Source organism: Propithecus coquereli, unplaced genomic scaffold, assembly GCF_000956105.1.
Source record: "Propithecus coquereli isolate 6110/MARCELLA unplaced genomic scaffold, Pcoq_1.0 Scaffold77, whole genome shotgun sequence".
NCBI lineage: Eukaryota > Metazoa > Chordata > Mammalia > Primates > Indriidae > Propithecus > Propithecus coquereli.
Window position 1 is genome coordinate 4,891,634 of NW_012153840.1, and position 13,450 is coordinate 4,905,083.

At 61.1% G+C, this 13,450-nt stretch overlaps 1 protein-coding gene across 1 annotated transcript in view; it reads right to left on the reverse strand.

Moving 5' to 3' along the window:
• Window positions 1-255: 255 nt before the first annotated feature.
• The window catches only part of PTCHD2 (patched domain containing 2), a 52,522-nt gene continuing 39,327 nt past the window's right edge, over window positions 256-13,450 (reverse strand). Inside the window, exons 11-21 of the mRNA XM_012662540.1 lie at window positions 11,461-11,574; window positions 10,608-10,744; window positions 9,281-9,465; window positions 7,227-7,357; window positions 6,983-7,155; window positions 6,006-6,132; window positions 5,361-5,506; window positions 3,209-3,368; window positions 2,619-2,732; window positions 2,008-2,174; window positions 256-1,431 (exon numbers count right to left, since the gene is read on the reverse strand). Coding sequence (XP_012517994.1) covers window positions 1,069-1,431; window positions 2,008-2,174; window positions 2,619-2,732; window positions 3,209-3,368; window positions 5,361-5,506; window positions 6,006-6,132; window positions 6,983-7,155; window positions 7,227-7,357; window positions 9,281-9,465; window positions 10,608-10,744; window positions 11,461-11,574 — 1,817 coding nt within the window. The 3' untranslated portion in view covers window positions 256-1,068. The remainder of the gene's footprint in view (window positions 1,432-2,007; window positions 2,175-2,618; window positions 2,733-3,208; window positions 3,369-5,360; window positions 5,507-6,005; window positions 6,133-6,982; window positions 7,156-7,226; window positions 7,358-9,280; window positions 9,466-10,607; window positions 10,745-11,460; window positions 11,575-13,450) is intronic.

The following is a 13,450-nucleotide window of genomic DNA, read 5'->3' on the forward strand; positions in this document are numbered from 1 at the left end:
GAAAGAAGCATCTTTTGAGCCCTGCCTCCCAGGGGAGGCCCCCGGCCTCACTCCGGGCTCCCAGAACACCTGTGACCTCGTTCCCAGGAAGGTCAGGCACCCTCTCGCCCACGCCCATCTCCTTCCAAAGCCAGCCCCACCCTTTGTGCTGAGTTCCAGCTGGGCAGCTTGTAAGTAATTGCTTCAACTTTAGGAATACAACAGGGCCAGCAGTGTTTCAAATTCACGTGTTAGCAGCAGTGGTCTGTGGTTTCATTTCTCTTTAAAAGGAACCCTCTGCCACAAGCAGGCTACAGGCACGAACAGCTCCTCCCCATAGGGGCCACCCCCGAAACCGTCTCTCTCAGAGTTGGGTGGGGGAGATGGGGGCTTGGATCTGTGAGGAGAGCTCTGCTGGGCCCCACAGCCCCCAGGGAAGGCCTCAGAGGGGCTCCTGGAGGCTGGCGCCGGGGTAGGACATGCAGAAGCCCAAGCCCAGTCCCTCTGTCCTCTCTGCCAGGAGTGAAAGGCCTGGGGAGGGCCACTGGGCCACTCAGCACTGGCCTCTGTCAAGCTGAAGGGAGAGAAGGAGGGGCAGGGGGTGAGGCCCTGCCCAGAATCCACTGTGCTCTTCCGGCAAGGCCCCCAAGTGCATGAGGCTCGGGAGACAGCGCTGGCTCTGCCACCAACCCCGCTATAGGGCACTTTGCCTCTTGGTGCCTCAATCTTCACATCTGTAGAATGGGGGCCTGTGACACCCACACAAGAAGGTTGTGAGCACTGAGGCAGTGTGGCAGGGAGACCCCCCCACAAAAGCCACCTGGCCTTCGTGGTGACCAGCACAGGAAGAGGGGAGGTCTCTTCAGGGGGACACACAGGGCTGTGGCTCCACCTCCCAGCTCCGGCTCCGTGGTGGGGGGAAGGCAGTGCGGTCCCCACAGCGTGGGAGTGGACCGCAGGGTGCCTTGGGCCCAGGCCTGGGAACATGGCTAGTTGGAGCCGAGCTGGAGAACAGCATCCCTGCGGTAAAGAGGGGCGTCCTGTCCCCCACCCTGGGCCAAAGGTGCATGAGTCAAGGGCCAGGCCCAGCTATAGGGCGGCCCCAGTGGGCAGCGGGATCTTATAGCCGCTCCAGAGCAGCACGAGGCAGGCGCCCAGCCCCAGGGCCCCCGCCAGCAGCACGGCGCCCAGGGCCTTGAGGAAGGAAGTCCTGGTCCGCGTGAAGGAGCCGGGCCCCATGGTGCCGAGCAGTGCGGTGCTGACGGTGAGCGTGTAGACGATGGACACTCCCGTGTTGAGCGCCACGATCTTGCCGAACTTGGCGAATGGGGCGATGATGCAGAAGAACAGTGGCACCGTGGCGATGACCGTGGTGAGTGCGCTGGACACGATGGCCACGCCCACATGTCGCACGGCCTCCAGGGTGCGCCACTGGCGCTGTGCTCTCGCATCCTGGGTAGAGAGCCAGCGCTGGGGACCCTCGGGGCCGGGGAGCATGTGGCGCCCCCCCGTAGCACATGGCGCATGTTGCTATGGTGACGGGACACGGTAGGTCTTCCTAAACGGCGGCCCTGGTGGGAATTGCTTTCTTTCCACCAAAGGCAGTTACAGGTATAACTGACTTGACTTCCACATACTTGTGAAAGTTTTCACGCAGACACAATTCTAAACAAAGGAAAGCGCTTTGCCAGCCAGCGAGGTCATGGACATGTCCTCACCAAGCCACAGGGGGGCTGGAGGGTCACGGCTGGACCCCGGGAAAGGTGAAGCACGAAGGGCCTTGGACATCCTCTTCTGGCCCAGTCCCCTCACTGCTCACGTGGGGAGACTGAGGCTGGGGGGCGAGGACCTACCTAGCTAGAATCTGAGTCCCTGGGGCTTGCGGATCAGCCTTGGGAACCCAGTTCCCAGAACACAGCCTGCTGGGGGGTCTAGTACTGGGGGTGTCCAGCTGTCCTGGGGGTCCCCCAGCTGTGCTGAGGTGGAGGATCTGCTGGGGGGCGGGGGGCAAGGCAGGCAGGTGCTCACCTCAGCCTGGTGGGGAGGCAGGTTCTCTCCGGCCAGCAGGTAGCCCTCGACCAGGTGGACACAGTAATCCACGGAGGAGCCCACGAGGATGGACAAGGAGATGGCTTCCACGGCGCCCATCTCCCAGCCGCTCCAGTACATGATGGTCACCACGAGGCAGACGATGCCTGCAAGACAGTTGGTGGCGAAGGCGGCTTGGACGCCCCCTTCACCACAGCACAGCCCTGGAGGGCCCCTGTAGAGTGGGGAGGTCGAGTCCAACCCCACCCCGAGTGACAGGAGGGAGGGGGAGAGCCAGGTTTAGAGAGTGTCGGGGCCCCAGGGAGGGGGCAGGTGCAGCAACATGTCACTGAGCTGAAAGCTGCCTCCTAGGGACACCAGCGCTGCCTGGGGAGCACAGACTGTGGGGGAGACAGTCCCATGAGCCACTGTCACAGATGGCTCTGGGCAGACGTTCTTTTTGCCTGGGGTGGGGGTGGCCAGGAAGCCTTCACTGAGGAGATTTGACAGTCAAGGGTTCAGTGAAATTTGCTAGCTTGGGGCCACCAGGGAGACCCCTGCCTGCTCCTGCCCCTACCGGCCTGGCGCCCGTCAACCCCTCACTCACGTACCCAAGATGCTTAGGAGCACGGGCAGCAGGAGCAGGATGTGGGTGGTGAACACGGCCACCGCGGCCACGCAGATGAGCAGGGACAGCGCCAGCCCGTGCAGGGCGCTCTGCACCCCTGCAAGGCGAGAGGGGCTCAGCGGGGCTGCACGGTGGGCAGTCACAGCCAGCACTCTGTGTGGGCCCCTGACCCTCTGGGCCCCCATGTCTTCATCTGTAAAGTGGGGTGACCCCAGGACCTACCCCAGGCCTGTTCAGCATTTAAGAGCTGACACAGGGCAGGCCCTCAGCGTGAGGCCTGGAGCCTAGAAAGGGCCCGTCACTGACAGCTGCTGTCATGGTCGTGACGGCTACCTTTTAGGGACCAAAGTCAAGATCAGAGAATGTGGCCAGGTGCCCGTGAGCAGGAGGAGACCCAAACTGGGGTCTCTGATCAGCATCCTGGCCACCATGTCATCCTGGCTTCCAGGGTTCTTGGCCAGGACTGAGAAGATGACAAGAGTGTGACTCAGAAAGGCCATGAACGCCCTCCCTGCCCCAGGTCCCCTGTGCCTCAGCCCCTGGGGGCCCGGGTCGGGGCAGGGCTGCGCGTGCCTACGATCTCCATGAAGATCTGCTTCCAGTGCTCGCAGGTCTGGAAGCCTCTGCGCAGCGCCGAGCCCTCGGGGAAGGTCTGCAGCTGCTGCTGGAGGAAGCGCTCCCAGCGCAGGTAGTCCGAGTAGGTCTGGAAGGAGGACTTGCCCTTGTACGTGGTCTGCGGGGACATGAGCTGGTGAGGCAGGCGGGGACCGTGGTCTGCTCACCCTTCCCGGGGCGTGGCTAGTCCGCTCTGTGGCCACCAGTGGAGTGTGCTGTGTGTGGTGGGGGTGCGAACGATGACCCAATCGAAAACAAGTTCCCAGCAGGCTCTGGAGGCATCACGTGATCGTTACAGCAGCAGGTTCAGATGCAGCCAAAGTCCCTGTCCCTTTCCACCAGAACTACGTTCATCTCCCAGAACCCCCCACACTCTCATGTCGCGCCCACTGCAGCACAGCCAGCCCATATGCATCCTTCAAAGCTTGCTGGGGTTCCCCCTCCAGGAAGCCCTCCTTGGTGCCCCAAGCCCTCGGTGCTTCCCCGTCACAGCCCATCACTGCCTGGCAGCCTGCCCGACCCTGCTGGGACTCTGAGTCCGCGAGGGCAGCAGCAGCCTGTGTGGTTCAGCGTCCAGCCTTGAGGATGTTCACAGGACATGAATGATCAATGAGAGAAACGGGCACTCACTCAGCTCTGGAACCGTCTTATGTTATCTCACTGGCCCAGCTCTGCTCTCACCGAGCACACGCCAGTGTACAGAGCGTCCGTGTGCGCGTGTGTCTGCGTGTCAGTGGGTCAGCTTGGAAGTGGGCACCCTGTGGACGAGCCTGAACAGGGACTGCGCTCCTCTCTGAAACTGGGGCTTCGGCTTGCAAGAGGAAGAACGTTCTGGATGTGCCACAACACAGATGAACTGTGACGTCATGCTAAGTACCATGAGCCAGTCACAAAAGGGCAAATACCGTATGGTTCCACTCACAGGACGTCCCTAGAGGTGCCAGATTCACAGAGAAAGTAGAATGGCGGGTGCCGGGGGCTGGCGGGAGGAGAGGTAGTGTTTAACGGAGACAGAGTTTCAGTTTGGGAAAATGAAGACGTTCTGGAGATGGACGGTGGTGGTGGCTGCACAACACTGTGAATGTACTTAATGCCACCGAATTGTACGCTTCAAAATGGTTAAGATGCTAAGTTTTCTGTTACATATATTTACCACTTAAGGAAAATCTTTTACAAACCTATCCGGGGCTTGACCTCGTGTCTGCATCAGCCTGGGGGCTCGCTGAGGGCTCTGGGCCCTCCCGGCTGGTGCCAGTGGTTTCGCTGCTTGCGCAGCGAGTGACACAGATGGCAGGAAGGAAGACAGGGCTGGGCAGGGGAAGAGTCACCGCCCACCTGTAACCTGGTCACTGCTGCTCTTAGCCCCGGGTCTGCGTGTGCCATCTCCACACCTGCCCGAGGAGGGCGGGATCTTCAATGCTATTCTTAGGTGAGGAACTTGAGGTCAGAGGGGACGAGCGGTTTGTTCAAGGACACAGAGCACACCAGGATCAGAGCGAGGAGTGGTCTCTGCATGGAGGCAGCAGGGATAGACGTACCAAGCCTCAGAGAGCCAAGTGCCGGAGCCTTGAGGCCTCGTGCGTGCCCAGGTCAGAGGCGTGTGTGTGGTGCGAGTATGTGCATGTATGCGTGTGCACATGTGCCTCCTCGGGCCGAGCCCAGGGAGTATCCAGGGGTGACGCAGGCAGCAGGGAAGTGTGTGGGATGGCCTGTCTCCTGGCCACCCTGAGGGAGGCCCGTCACCAGGGTCTGTGGCCCCAGCTCCGGCCTCCCGCAGTGGCAGAGGGGAACATTCTGGATGCCCACCAGCCCCTACAGCCTGAGGCTGCAAAATGATGTGGACTGCGGGTTGGTGGGGAGGGAGGGAGGGAGCAGACAGGGAGGGTGGAGGGGAGCTCGCCACTGTCTGAGGGGCAGAAAGGGCAGAGCTCTGCAGTCAGACGGCCTGGTTTAGCACTGCTGCTGACGCCCACTAACTGTGTGACCTGGGGCAAGTCATTCCACCTCTCTAAGTCTCAGTCCCCTGATCTGGGACAAGGGCCAGGGATCAGAGGTGACACTGCAAGGCAAGCCCTTGGCAAGGTGCCTAACGCAGCCGCCCGGGGCTCACCGACTCGAAGGCCATGGAGATCCACTGCACGCGGCCCTCCTTCACACCCACCGCCCCGTGGGACAGCTGCCCTGGGAGCAGGTTGGGCTCAGGCAGCTCCTTACACTCGGGGTGCAACATCTGCAGGAAGGAGGAGATGCTGTAGCCTGTGGGGAGAAGCGAGAAAGGGGCGTGAGTGGGCGGGTGGGGACCTGGAAGAGCCCAGGCACTCACCTACCTCCAAGGTTTAAACAGTGTTTGAAACCACTGGCAATGTCACTGGGAAACCCACACCACAGGTTTGTCACTGGGGTGGAAATGACATTTGGGGCCCTCTTAGGGACAGCCCTGGCACGGCCTCATCCAGGTTACCCGTGGGCCAGTTTTGGAAAAGCTACTCCTGCAGGTGTGCCCCAGCGCCCCCATGCACACCTCCGCGCCAGCCCCTGTTCACACACAGCCTGCTCTCATCTGGAACACGCTTAACTGCCGGCACATGCACCCCCCCCCCCCCCCCCCGGCGTGGACACACTCAAGCACAGACGCACGTCTGCGAAGACACCCACAGGCCAGGCATGTGTCCTTCGGGCTGTGCACCCCTGAACTGTGGCCTCCATGGTCTCCCCAGTCTGTCCCTGCTCAGAGGAGCCGGCTCCCACCCCGCACCTGAGGGCAGGCACTGCGCCCCGCCCGGCTTCACCAGCTCCGAGTTGCCCGCGATGGCCTTGCAGAGGCGGCACAGGTGCCCAATTTCCTTGAAGAGGTCGAAGCTGCTGTCGTAGATGACGCTGCCCTTTCCCAAGGAGACACAGGCCGGCCCGGGCCACTCGGTGAGACAGGGGCTCAGTCTTCCATCCCGCCTCTCCCCGCCCAAGGTAAGAACCTCCCTGCCACCCCAGTTACCCTTACATTGCAACCCCCTGCCTGGTCGCCCACTGTCCCCCCTGATGCCACTCTGCCCTGCGCCCTAGCCTCACCTTTCCCCTCACCCAGCACACTCTCACCTGGACTTCTTGCTTCCCACCTCCCTCCCAGACAGCCATGTCCTACCTGTCCCCACACTGGCCTCCCGGCCCCCTGCTCTGAACACATGCAGAACCCCACCCGGGACACAACAGACAGACCTCCTCCACCCGCACCTTGCTCCCAACTTACTTCACATCTGTCATTCCTGGCAACCCGCCGGACTGACTTCTAAAGGCAGGGCCCACCCGTCCGTCCTGCCACGATCCTCACCACCCACTGCACCCACTGCAGGATGGCTCCCTCTCTGCCTTCAAAAGCCGCAGAGCCCCGTGCAGGGTGTGGAAGAGGAGGGAGCCTCAGAGCGGAGGGCGCCACGCCAGGCTGGCAGCACCGGCTGCCATTGCCCAGGGCGCAGGGAGGGGGCAGGGAGGTTCACTCGCCTGACTTCCCTCATGGAGATGGGCCGCCAGCTTGGGCCGAAAGACGTACCCAGATTCCTGGGTGACTCTCAGAGGCCAACCCTGCCCAGTCCTCAAGAGAAAAGTGCCCCCAGGAGCCTGTGGGGTCCTATTAGGGCGGGACGAACCACCAGGGGCCCAAGTAGGGGTGTGAGGAGCTGGGCTGGGGGCCCCGTGGGCCGGCACTTATTTGTAAGCCTGTCGTGGGAACCCGCGTACCGAGTCGCCGATCACGTGGTTGTCCACCTGCCGAGTGCGGTTGATGCCAATGATGCCGAAGACCACGAAGACCATGGCCCCGGTGTCCACCAGGGGCCGCACGGCCGGCTTCCCGCAGCCCGTGTTCACACAGGGGTTGAAGCCGAAGGTGGCCGAGAGGCGGGCCTGGGACGCTGCAGGGCGGGAGTCAGAGCTGTAAGGGAAGCAGGGCCCGGCTCCGGGGCCCCACCACGTGCCCGCGTACCTTTCTCACTGGGCACATAGAAGAAGCCTTTGGTCGGCCCGTCGGGGCTGGAGCTGAGCAGGCAGCCGGGAGGCGCTATGCACACGCGCCCGTGGAAGGGGGGCTTGTGGGACTGAGCAAAGTACAGCTTCCTGCAGAGGCAAGGAAGGCAGGGCTGAGGCCGGAAGAGCCAGGAGGGGTGGGGGAGGCAAGGCCAGCGCGACTGTGGCGGGGGCTGGGCAGGCACTGGACTCAGGCTCTCCCTCCTGACCCCCACCCCCACCAGGGAGTTGGCCTTAGGTTGGGGGCTGGGGGAAGTGCCCAGGCTGGGGGTTTGGAGGCCTGTTCTAGGCCCACCCCTGCTGAGGCTGAATGTAGGAGCCTGGCCCTCCCCTCCCCGGGCCTCTGTCTCCCCACAGGTGGCACGAGGGGCAGAGGAGACGAGCAGCTCTCAGGCTGTCCCCCAGGGAGTGTGAGTGTTCAGAGGGCCAGGGCCAGCCTCGGTAGCCCCGCTCAGAAGCCCCAGCCCTGCCTCAATCTGAACGGCGAGCGAGTCTTGAGGTTGTCTGGAGAAAGGGTTCCACGGTCAGTTTGCTAAGCGCCGGACCTAATGCAGCTCAAAGTTCTTTCTAGAATGTTTTAGGCTCATCCAAGCAGGTTGCTGATGTGCATGTGCAGAAGACGCCCCACCCTGGGCGCAGGAATGGGCAGGCAGAGGGACCCTCACCCCTGACTCAGGGTGCCAGGCTGGAAAGGACCCAGCGAGGGCTGTCCTGCTTGTCCCCCTGCCTCTAAGCTGCACCCTCTGCCCCAAGCGGGGCTTGGCCCTGTGCGGGTGCTCGAGGCCCTGAAGCCAGTCCCTGTCAGAGACCACAGTCCCATGTCACTGTGCAGGCCGGCTCTGCTGTTCTCCACCAGCCCGGCAGCGGGGCTCTTTCCCTCGGAGCACACAGCATCATTTGCAACGACACTGCTGTTTACTTGTTAGCTATCTGTCTCCTGCTAGACGGCCCGAGGGCAGGAGTCATATCTGTCTTTGTCACCAGTGTCCTTGGCCCTAGCACAGTGCCGCATAGTTGGTGCTCATGGTTTGTTAAACCAGTGAACAGATGAGAGAGGAGACCCTTGGCTAATACAGCCTCCACGGACAAAGGGACGTGGTGCCATCTCAGAACACAGGGAATGAAACCAGGGAAAAGACGCGCCGGCCGGCGCGGAGACCCCGCGCGCACAGAGCGCAGCTCTCATTCGGCTCGCAGCAGGGACCTAGTCCACGCCGGGCGCTGGCAGGGACTGGCCCACGGAGACAAATACACAGACACGGCCCTCTCCTCATGCCCTGTATGGTTGGGGGGGATTAAATAAATATTTTCTGAATTAGTTATATATTTACAATGTGGACAGTGCCTTGGAGAGGAAGTGCAGTGCGCGCTCATCCATCCATCTGTTCATTCATTCAGTAGGTACTTATCGAGCACCTGCCATGTGCCCAGACACTCTATGGGGTGCGGGGGCACAGCACCGAACAAGGCAGTCTAGGTGCCACCACAGGGTGGGTATGGGATGTGCTCCCGAGGGAAGACACGTAATACACCAGGTCAGCACAATGTCAGGTGACAATGGCACCAGGAGGAGAGCAGCGGGTAACGTGCAGGGAAAGGCTGGGCATGGTGCCTTTAGATGGGGGAGGGAGCTTCTCCCAGGAGATGACATTTGGGTAGAGACCTGAATGTTGAGAAGCCACCCACGTGACGGGCTGGGGAAGAGCATTCCAGGCAGAGGGACCGGCCAGTGCAAAGGTGCCTACTGAGCTGGAGGAACAGCAAGGCGGCCACTGTGACCCCTGCAGAGCCCTCAGAGGGGGAGCGGTGACAGGGCTGGAGGAGCAGGTCGCAGGCCTGTTGTCTTTGCCAATGCCCCCTCTCCCATCCCCGGGCAAAGGAACATCTGAACAGGTGCGTGGAAACGGACAGGAGTTTCTTACAGGTGCCTGCTAACGTCTCTCACGTGAAAGGACAGACGAGAGAGAGAAGGAAGGAACGGGCCGGCCTGGCTTAGCCGCGAGGCTCTGTTACCGGGTGTGCTGCTGCTCCTTGGACGCCACGTAGAAGCTGAAGTCAAACTTCCAGCCCCGTTTGGCGTCACAGGCCAAGGTCGTCACCATCCACTTGCGGGAGGGGCTCGCCGCCTGGAGCAGCCCTACTGTAGACATACAAGCGGTCAGCTTCCTGGTGAAGTTACCAAAAGGCGCTCTATACACCTAAGCAGTGGGTTGACAGAGACAAGACACGTGACTCGGGGGGGCTGCCTCGGCCTGGGCCCGGCCTCAGGCTCCGTCCCCTCCATCCTCAGCATATTTCACCCGGTCCCGGCCCTCAAAGTGGGGGACAGAGCCCTGGGCTCAGGAGGCCTGGGTTTGAGTTCGGAACTTGAGCAAATCCTTCCTCCCTCTCTGAGCCTCACTTCTTCCTCCAACAACTGCTCACTGGGCAGCCACTGTGTGCGGGGCCCTGCGCCAGGCTCTGAGGGTAGAGCAGCCAGCAGGACAGGCAAGGTCCCGGCCCCATGGAGCTGGCAGTTACGAGGGCCCCCTTGTCTTGGGATGACAAGGCAGAGCATAACCGGCAGCGAGGAAGAGGGCGCAGCGAGAAGGGTGGCTGGGACAGGGCTCTCCGGGGGCTGACGTTTGTGCGGACACCCGAATGAGCACTAAGGAGTCAGCCGCACAGTAAGCTGCACGGAAGCTTTCGAAGCAGTGGGAACAGCAAATGCAAAGGCTCAGAGTCAGGATATGCCTCAGAGACCTCATCCTTCCAATGGAAATATAAACCTGAGCAAATGACCTGACATACGTCATTGTCACCCTGGAGGGTGTAACATGTCAAAGAAACACAGATGACCCCTGTGAGGGGAAAAGCGCAAGTCTGGGTTGGCCCTTGGAGACTCTCTCTGGGGCACTGGCACAGCTGCCAGGAACAAGACTAGCTAATGGCTCCCGTTTACTGAGCACTTGCGACCCCCCAGATGTTCCGAACTGCACAGGCCCCACCTCATGTGCCTCTGCCGATGCCGGCTGGTATTTTTTATGCCCCCATTTCATAAATGAGAAAACTGAGGCTCAGAGAGATTAAGTTACCTGCCCAAGGACACACAGGTTATAAACGATAGAGTCAGGACTCAAACCCAGGCCTGGCTGACTCGGAAGCCCACGCTGTTACCACTTGGAAGGTCCTTGCCATAGACCTGGCTGATCTGGGGGTGGGGTGGGGGCCTTATCTGCTGGCAGGAGCCCCATCCGCAAGAACCCCGCTTCTCTCTCCCTATGCGGCCAGCGCCCACCAGTGTGGCATTGAGGGCCCCTCCCCCAGTGGGGCAGTGCACTTCAGGACAGCCCAGGCTCACCTGGAAAGAGGGCACCTCTCCATCCCCAGGGGACACGGTCTGCCAAGGAGCAGGCAGGCTGGCATTGAGGGAGAGCCTGTAGACAGCTGGGTGGCCTTTACTCTTCACTCTGGAGATGAACACAGTGCCCAGGGAGTCTAGGGACAAGCGAGGGATGGAAGGGGGTGGACAGTCAACTCCACCGGATTCTCCTGAGCCTGGAGCAGCCCACCCTTGGCTCTGTTGACAGAGGAGCTGAGCCCTGACCTTGGGCTTGTCTCCAAATGCTGTCTTTGTCCCTCTCTACTGGACCAGGCCCACAGCAATGACAGTGGGAGAGGTGGTCACCAGGATGGGGTGTGGCATGGACAGTGGGATGACAGCTATGGAGGAGTATGTGCCAGTGGTGGACTAGGACAGTGATGCCATCGATGGGGGCCACAGTGTGAACGGTGGGGCTGGTGCTCGGAATGACCACGGTGAGGACAGAGGTGGTGACAATGCCATGGGGTGACAAGGTTCACTCCCACAGTACACTTGTCCCAGTAACTTACCTCGGATGGAGACCCCAGCAGGGATAAACCAGTGTCCAGGGCCCAGGGCACCCCCTCCCCTGCCCCAGACCCTCAGGGTGGCTTTGGTGCACAGCGAGGGGGGTGGCAGGGGGAGCCCACTGTCCTGGCCCAGGAGAGCTGCTGGGATGGGGGTGAGGGCCCCAGGTTCACCCTGTATCCAGCCCCGCCCACAGTGACCCAGCAGCACAGGCCCTCGTTCTTGCAGGAGGATCAGGAACGAACTTTATCTGCTCCCTGTACAGGGTCCCCACACTCTAGTACCCAGGAGGATTTTCTGAAACCCCACTCCCTGCGCTTACCCTGTGGGGTGGCCTCAGGCCGGCTGGCCCAGGACACCCCTGAGCCTCGCTTCTTCTTCTCCAGGGACGTCCGGATGTTGTTCTGCAGGCTGTGGGGCTTCTCCTGGAACAGACCTGCCCCCCGCCCCCCATCAGGGACAGCAGGGCCTCCCCACTGGGGCCTGGTGGGCAGCAGGCAGAGGGCAGAGGCTGGGATCCGTGACAGTCCCAGGAACTGGGGCCCGGGGACTGGAGTGGGTAGGTGTCAGAGGTCAGAAACTAGAGAGAACTTAAAAAACCATCCAATACTGAACTTGTAACTCCTAGGCCAAAGGAAAGGTGGGTGCAGCCCTGCCCAGAGAGAGGCCTGGTGCGTTCGCTGCTCGCCCTCCCTGGGTGTCGCTGTCCTCCGGCAAGTGGGGGATGCTGTGCTTCCCACAGAGGGGGCTGAGGAATGAGAAGGGACGTTGGGTCCCCTGCACTTAGCAACCTGTCTGGCTCGTGCTAAATGCTCCACTGACAGGAGCGACTGGAAAGGAAACATTAGCGACTGGCAGAGATGGGGATGATATTTCTGCTTTGCCTCAAGCATTGTGTGTTAGTTTTCTTAGTGTTTTTAAAAAAAAGTTCAAAAAATTTTTTTAAATTAAAACTTTACACTTTAAAAGTTTTAATCCTCCCAGCAATCCTGGGAGGCCATTATTACGAATTACGCTTGGCGGAGGAGAAAGCAGAGGTCCACCGCAGGGAGGCTAAGAGACCCGCACGAGGCAGCGAGGCAGCGAGGGGAGCAGCCCCCAGTGGCCTCACCTGTCCTTTCTAAAGCCCAGGTGCTCTTGCTGTACCACGAAGGGCCCCTCCAAGGGGCAGTTCACAAAGACGAGAGTGACTGGAGTCCCAGCTCCCCTCGAGGTGCTGTCCAGGAACTCTGGGACCATCCTGGGTTTGGCTGTCTGTGGAATGGCAGCCAGGCCCTGGGAGGGCAGGGCCAACAGCAGTGATAACGGGGTGTGATCCTACGCCCAGGCAGCGGGGAGAGGAGCTGGGGATGTGGCCAGGGCTGGCTCCCATTTACGAGGGGCTCTTCAGGCATCTCTCTGAGCTGCAGTCGATTATCATGCACTTGGCTGCCATTACCACGGGGAAGGCCAGGTTAATCTGAACACCGCCCTAATTAAATGAAGGCAATTACAGCAGCCGGCGGCTCCGCTCCTGTGAGCGGGAGGCTCTCCCCCAAGCATCTTCCCCTTGGCTTTCTCACTGCCCTGGCAGAGCCGATGACCTTGGCTTGGCCACTCACTTCCAACCCAGACAGCAGGCTCCCCCTCTGTAAAATGAGGGCCTGGACCACCTCCAAGGCAAGGAGACACCTTTATCTCCCCTCTCTGCTCATCTCTGACACCAACGCCACCCTCAGCACGCTGCCCTCATTTGCCTTTCCCCAGCCCCCAATCTACATGGCACCTGGGGCACTCGATCACCGCCCTTCGGCCTAACCCCCCCACTAGTTTCCAGTGTCACGTGGAATAGAATCCAGGCTCCTCACTTGAGCCCCGCTGGCTTGGCCCAGCCCACCTGGCCAGCCTGAGCTCCTGCAACCACCTCTCTAGAACTTGCCCTGGTCTCTCCCATCTCTGGCGCCCCCTCTGCTAGGACCCCCCTCCTCCCCCCACCAGTTCCCCTGGCCTGGCGAACTGCTTCCAGTCCTTTGGGTCTCAGCTTAGACACTACCTCCTCCAGGAAGCCTTCCATGGTACTGTGCCCCTAAGGCACCCTGTCCTTCCTCCCCCAAAGCTCGGATCTGCTGTTACAATGACCTGTCCCCAGCACTGGCATGTGGACTCCTTGAGCTCCGGAAGCCTATCTCTCCCACCCGCTGCACCTGCCCAGGGCCAGCACCCAGCAGGCAGCCAGCAAGCATTTGTTTGATGAACCGTGCGAGCACTGAGGCTCAGAGTCGAGTGTGGTGTGCCTGAGATCACCAGTGGTGGGGAGCCCGGATCTTGTCTTT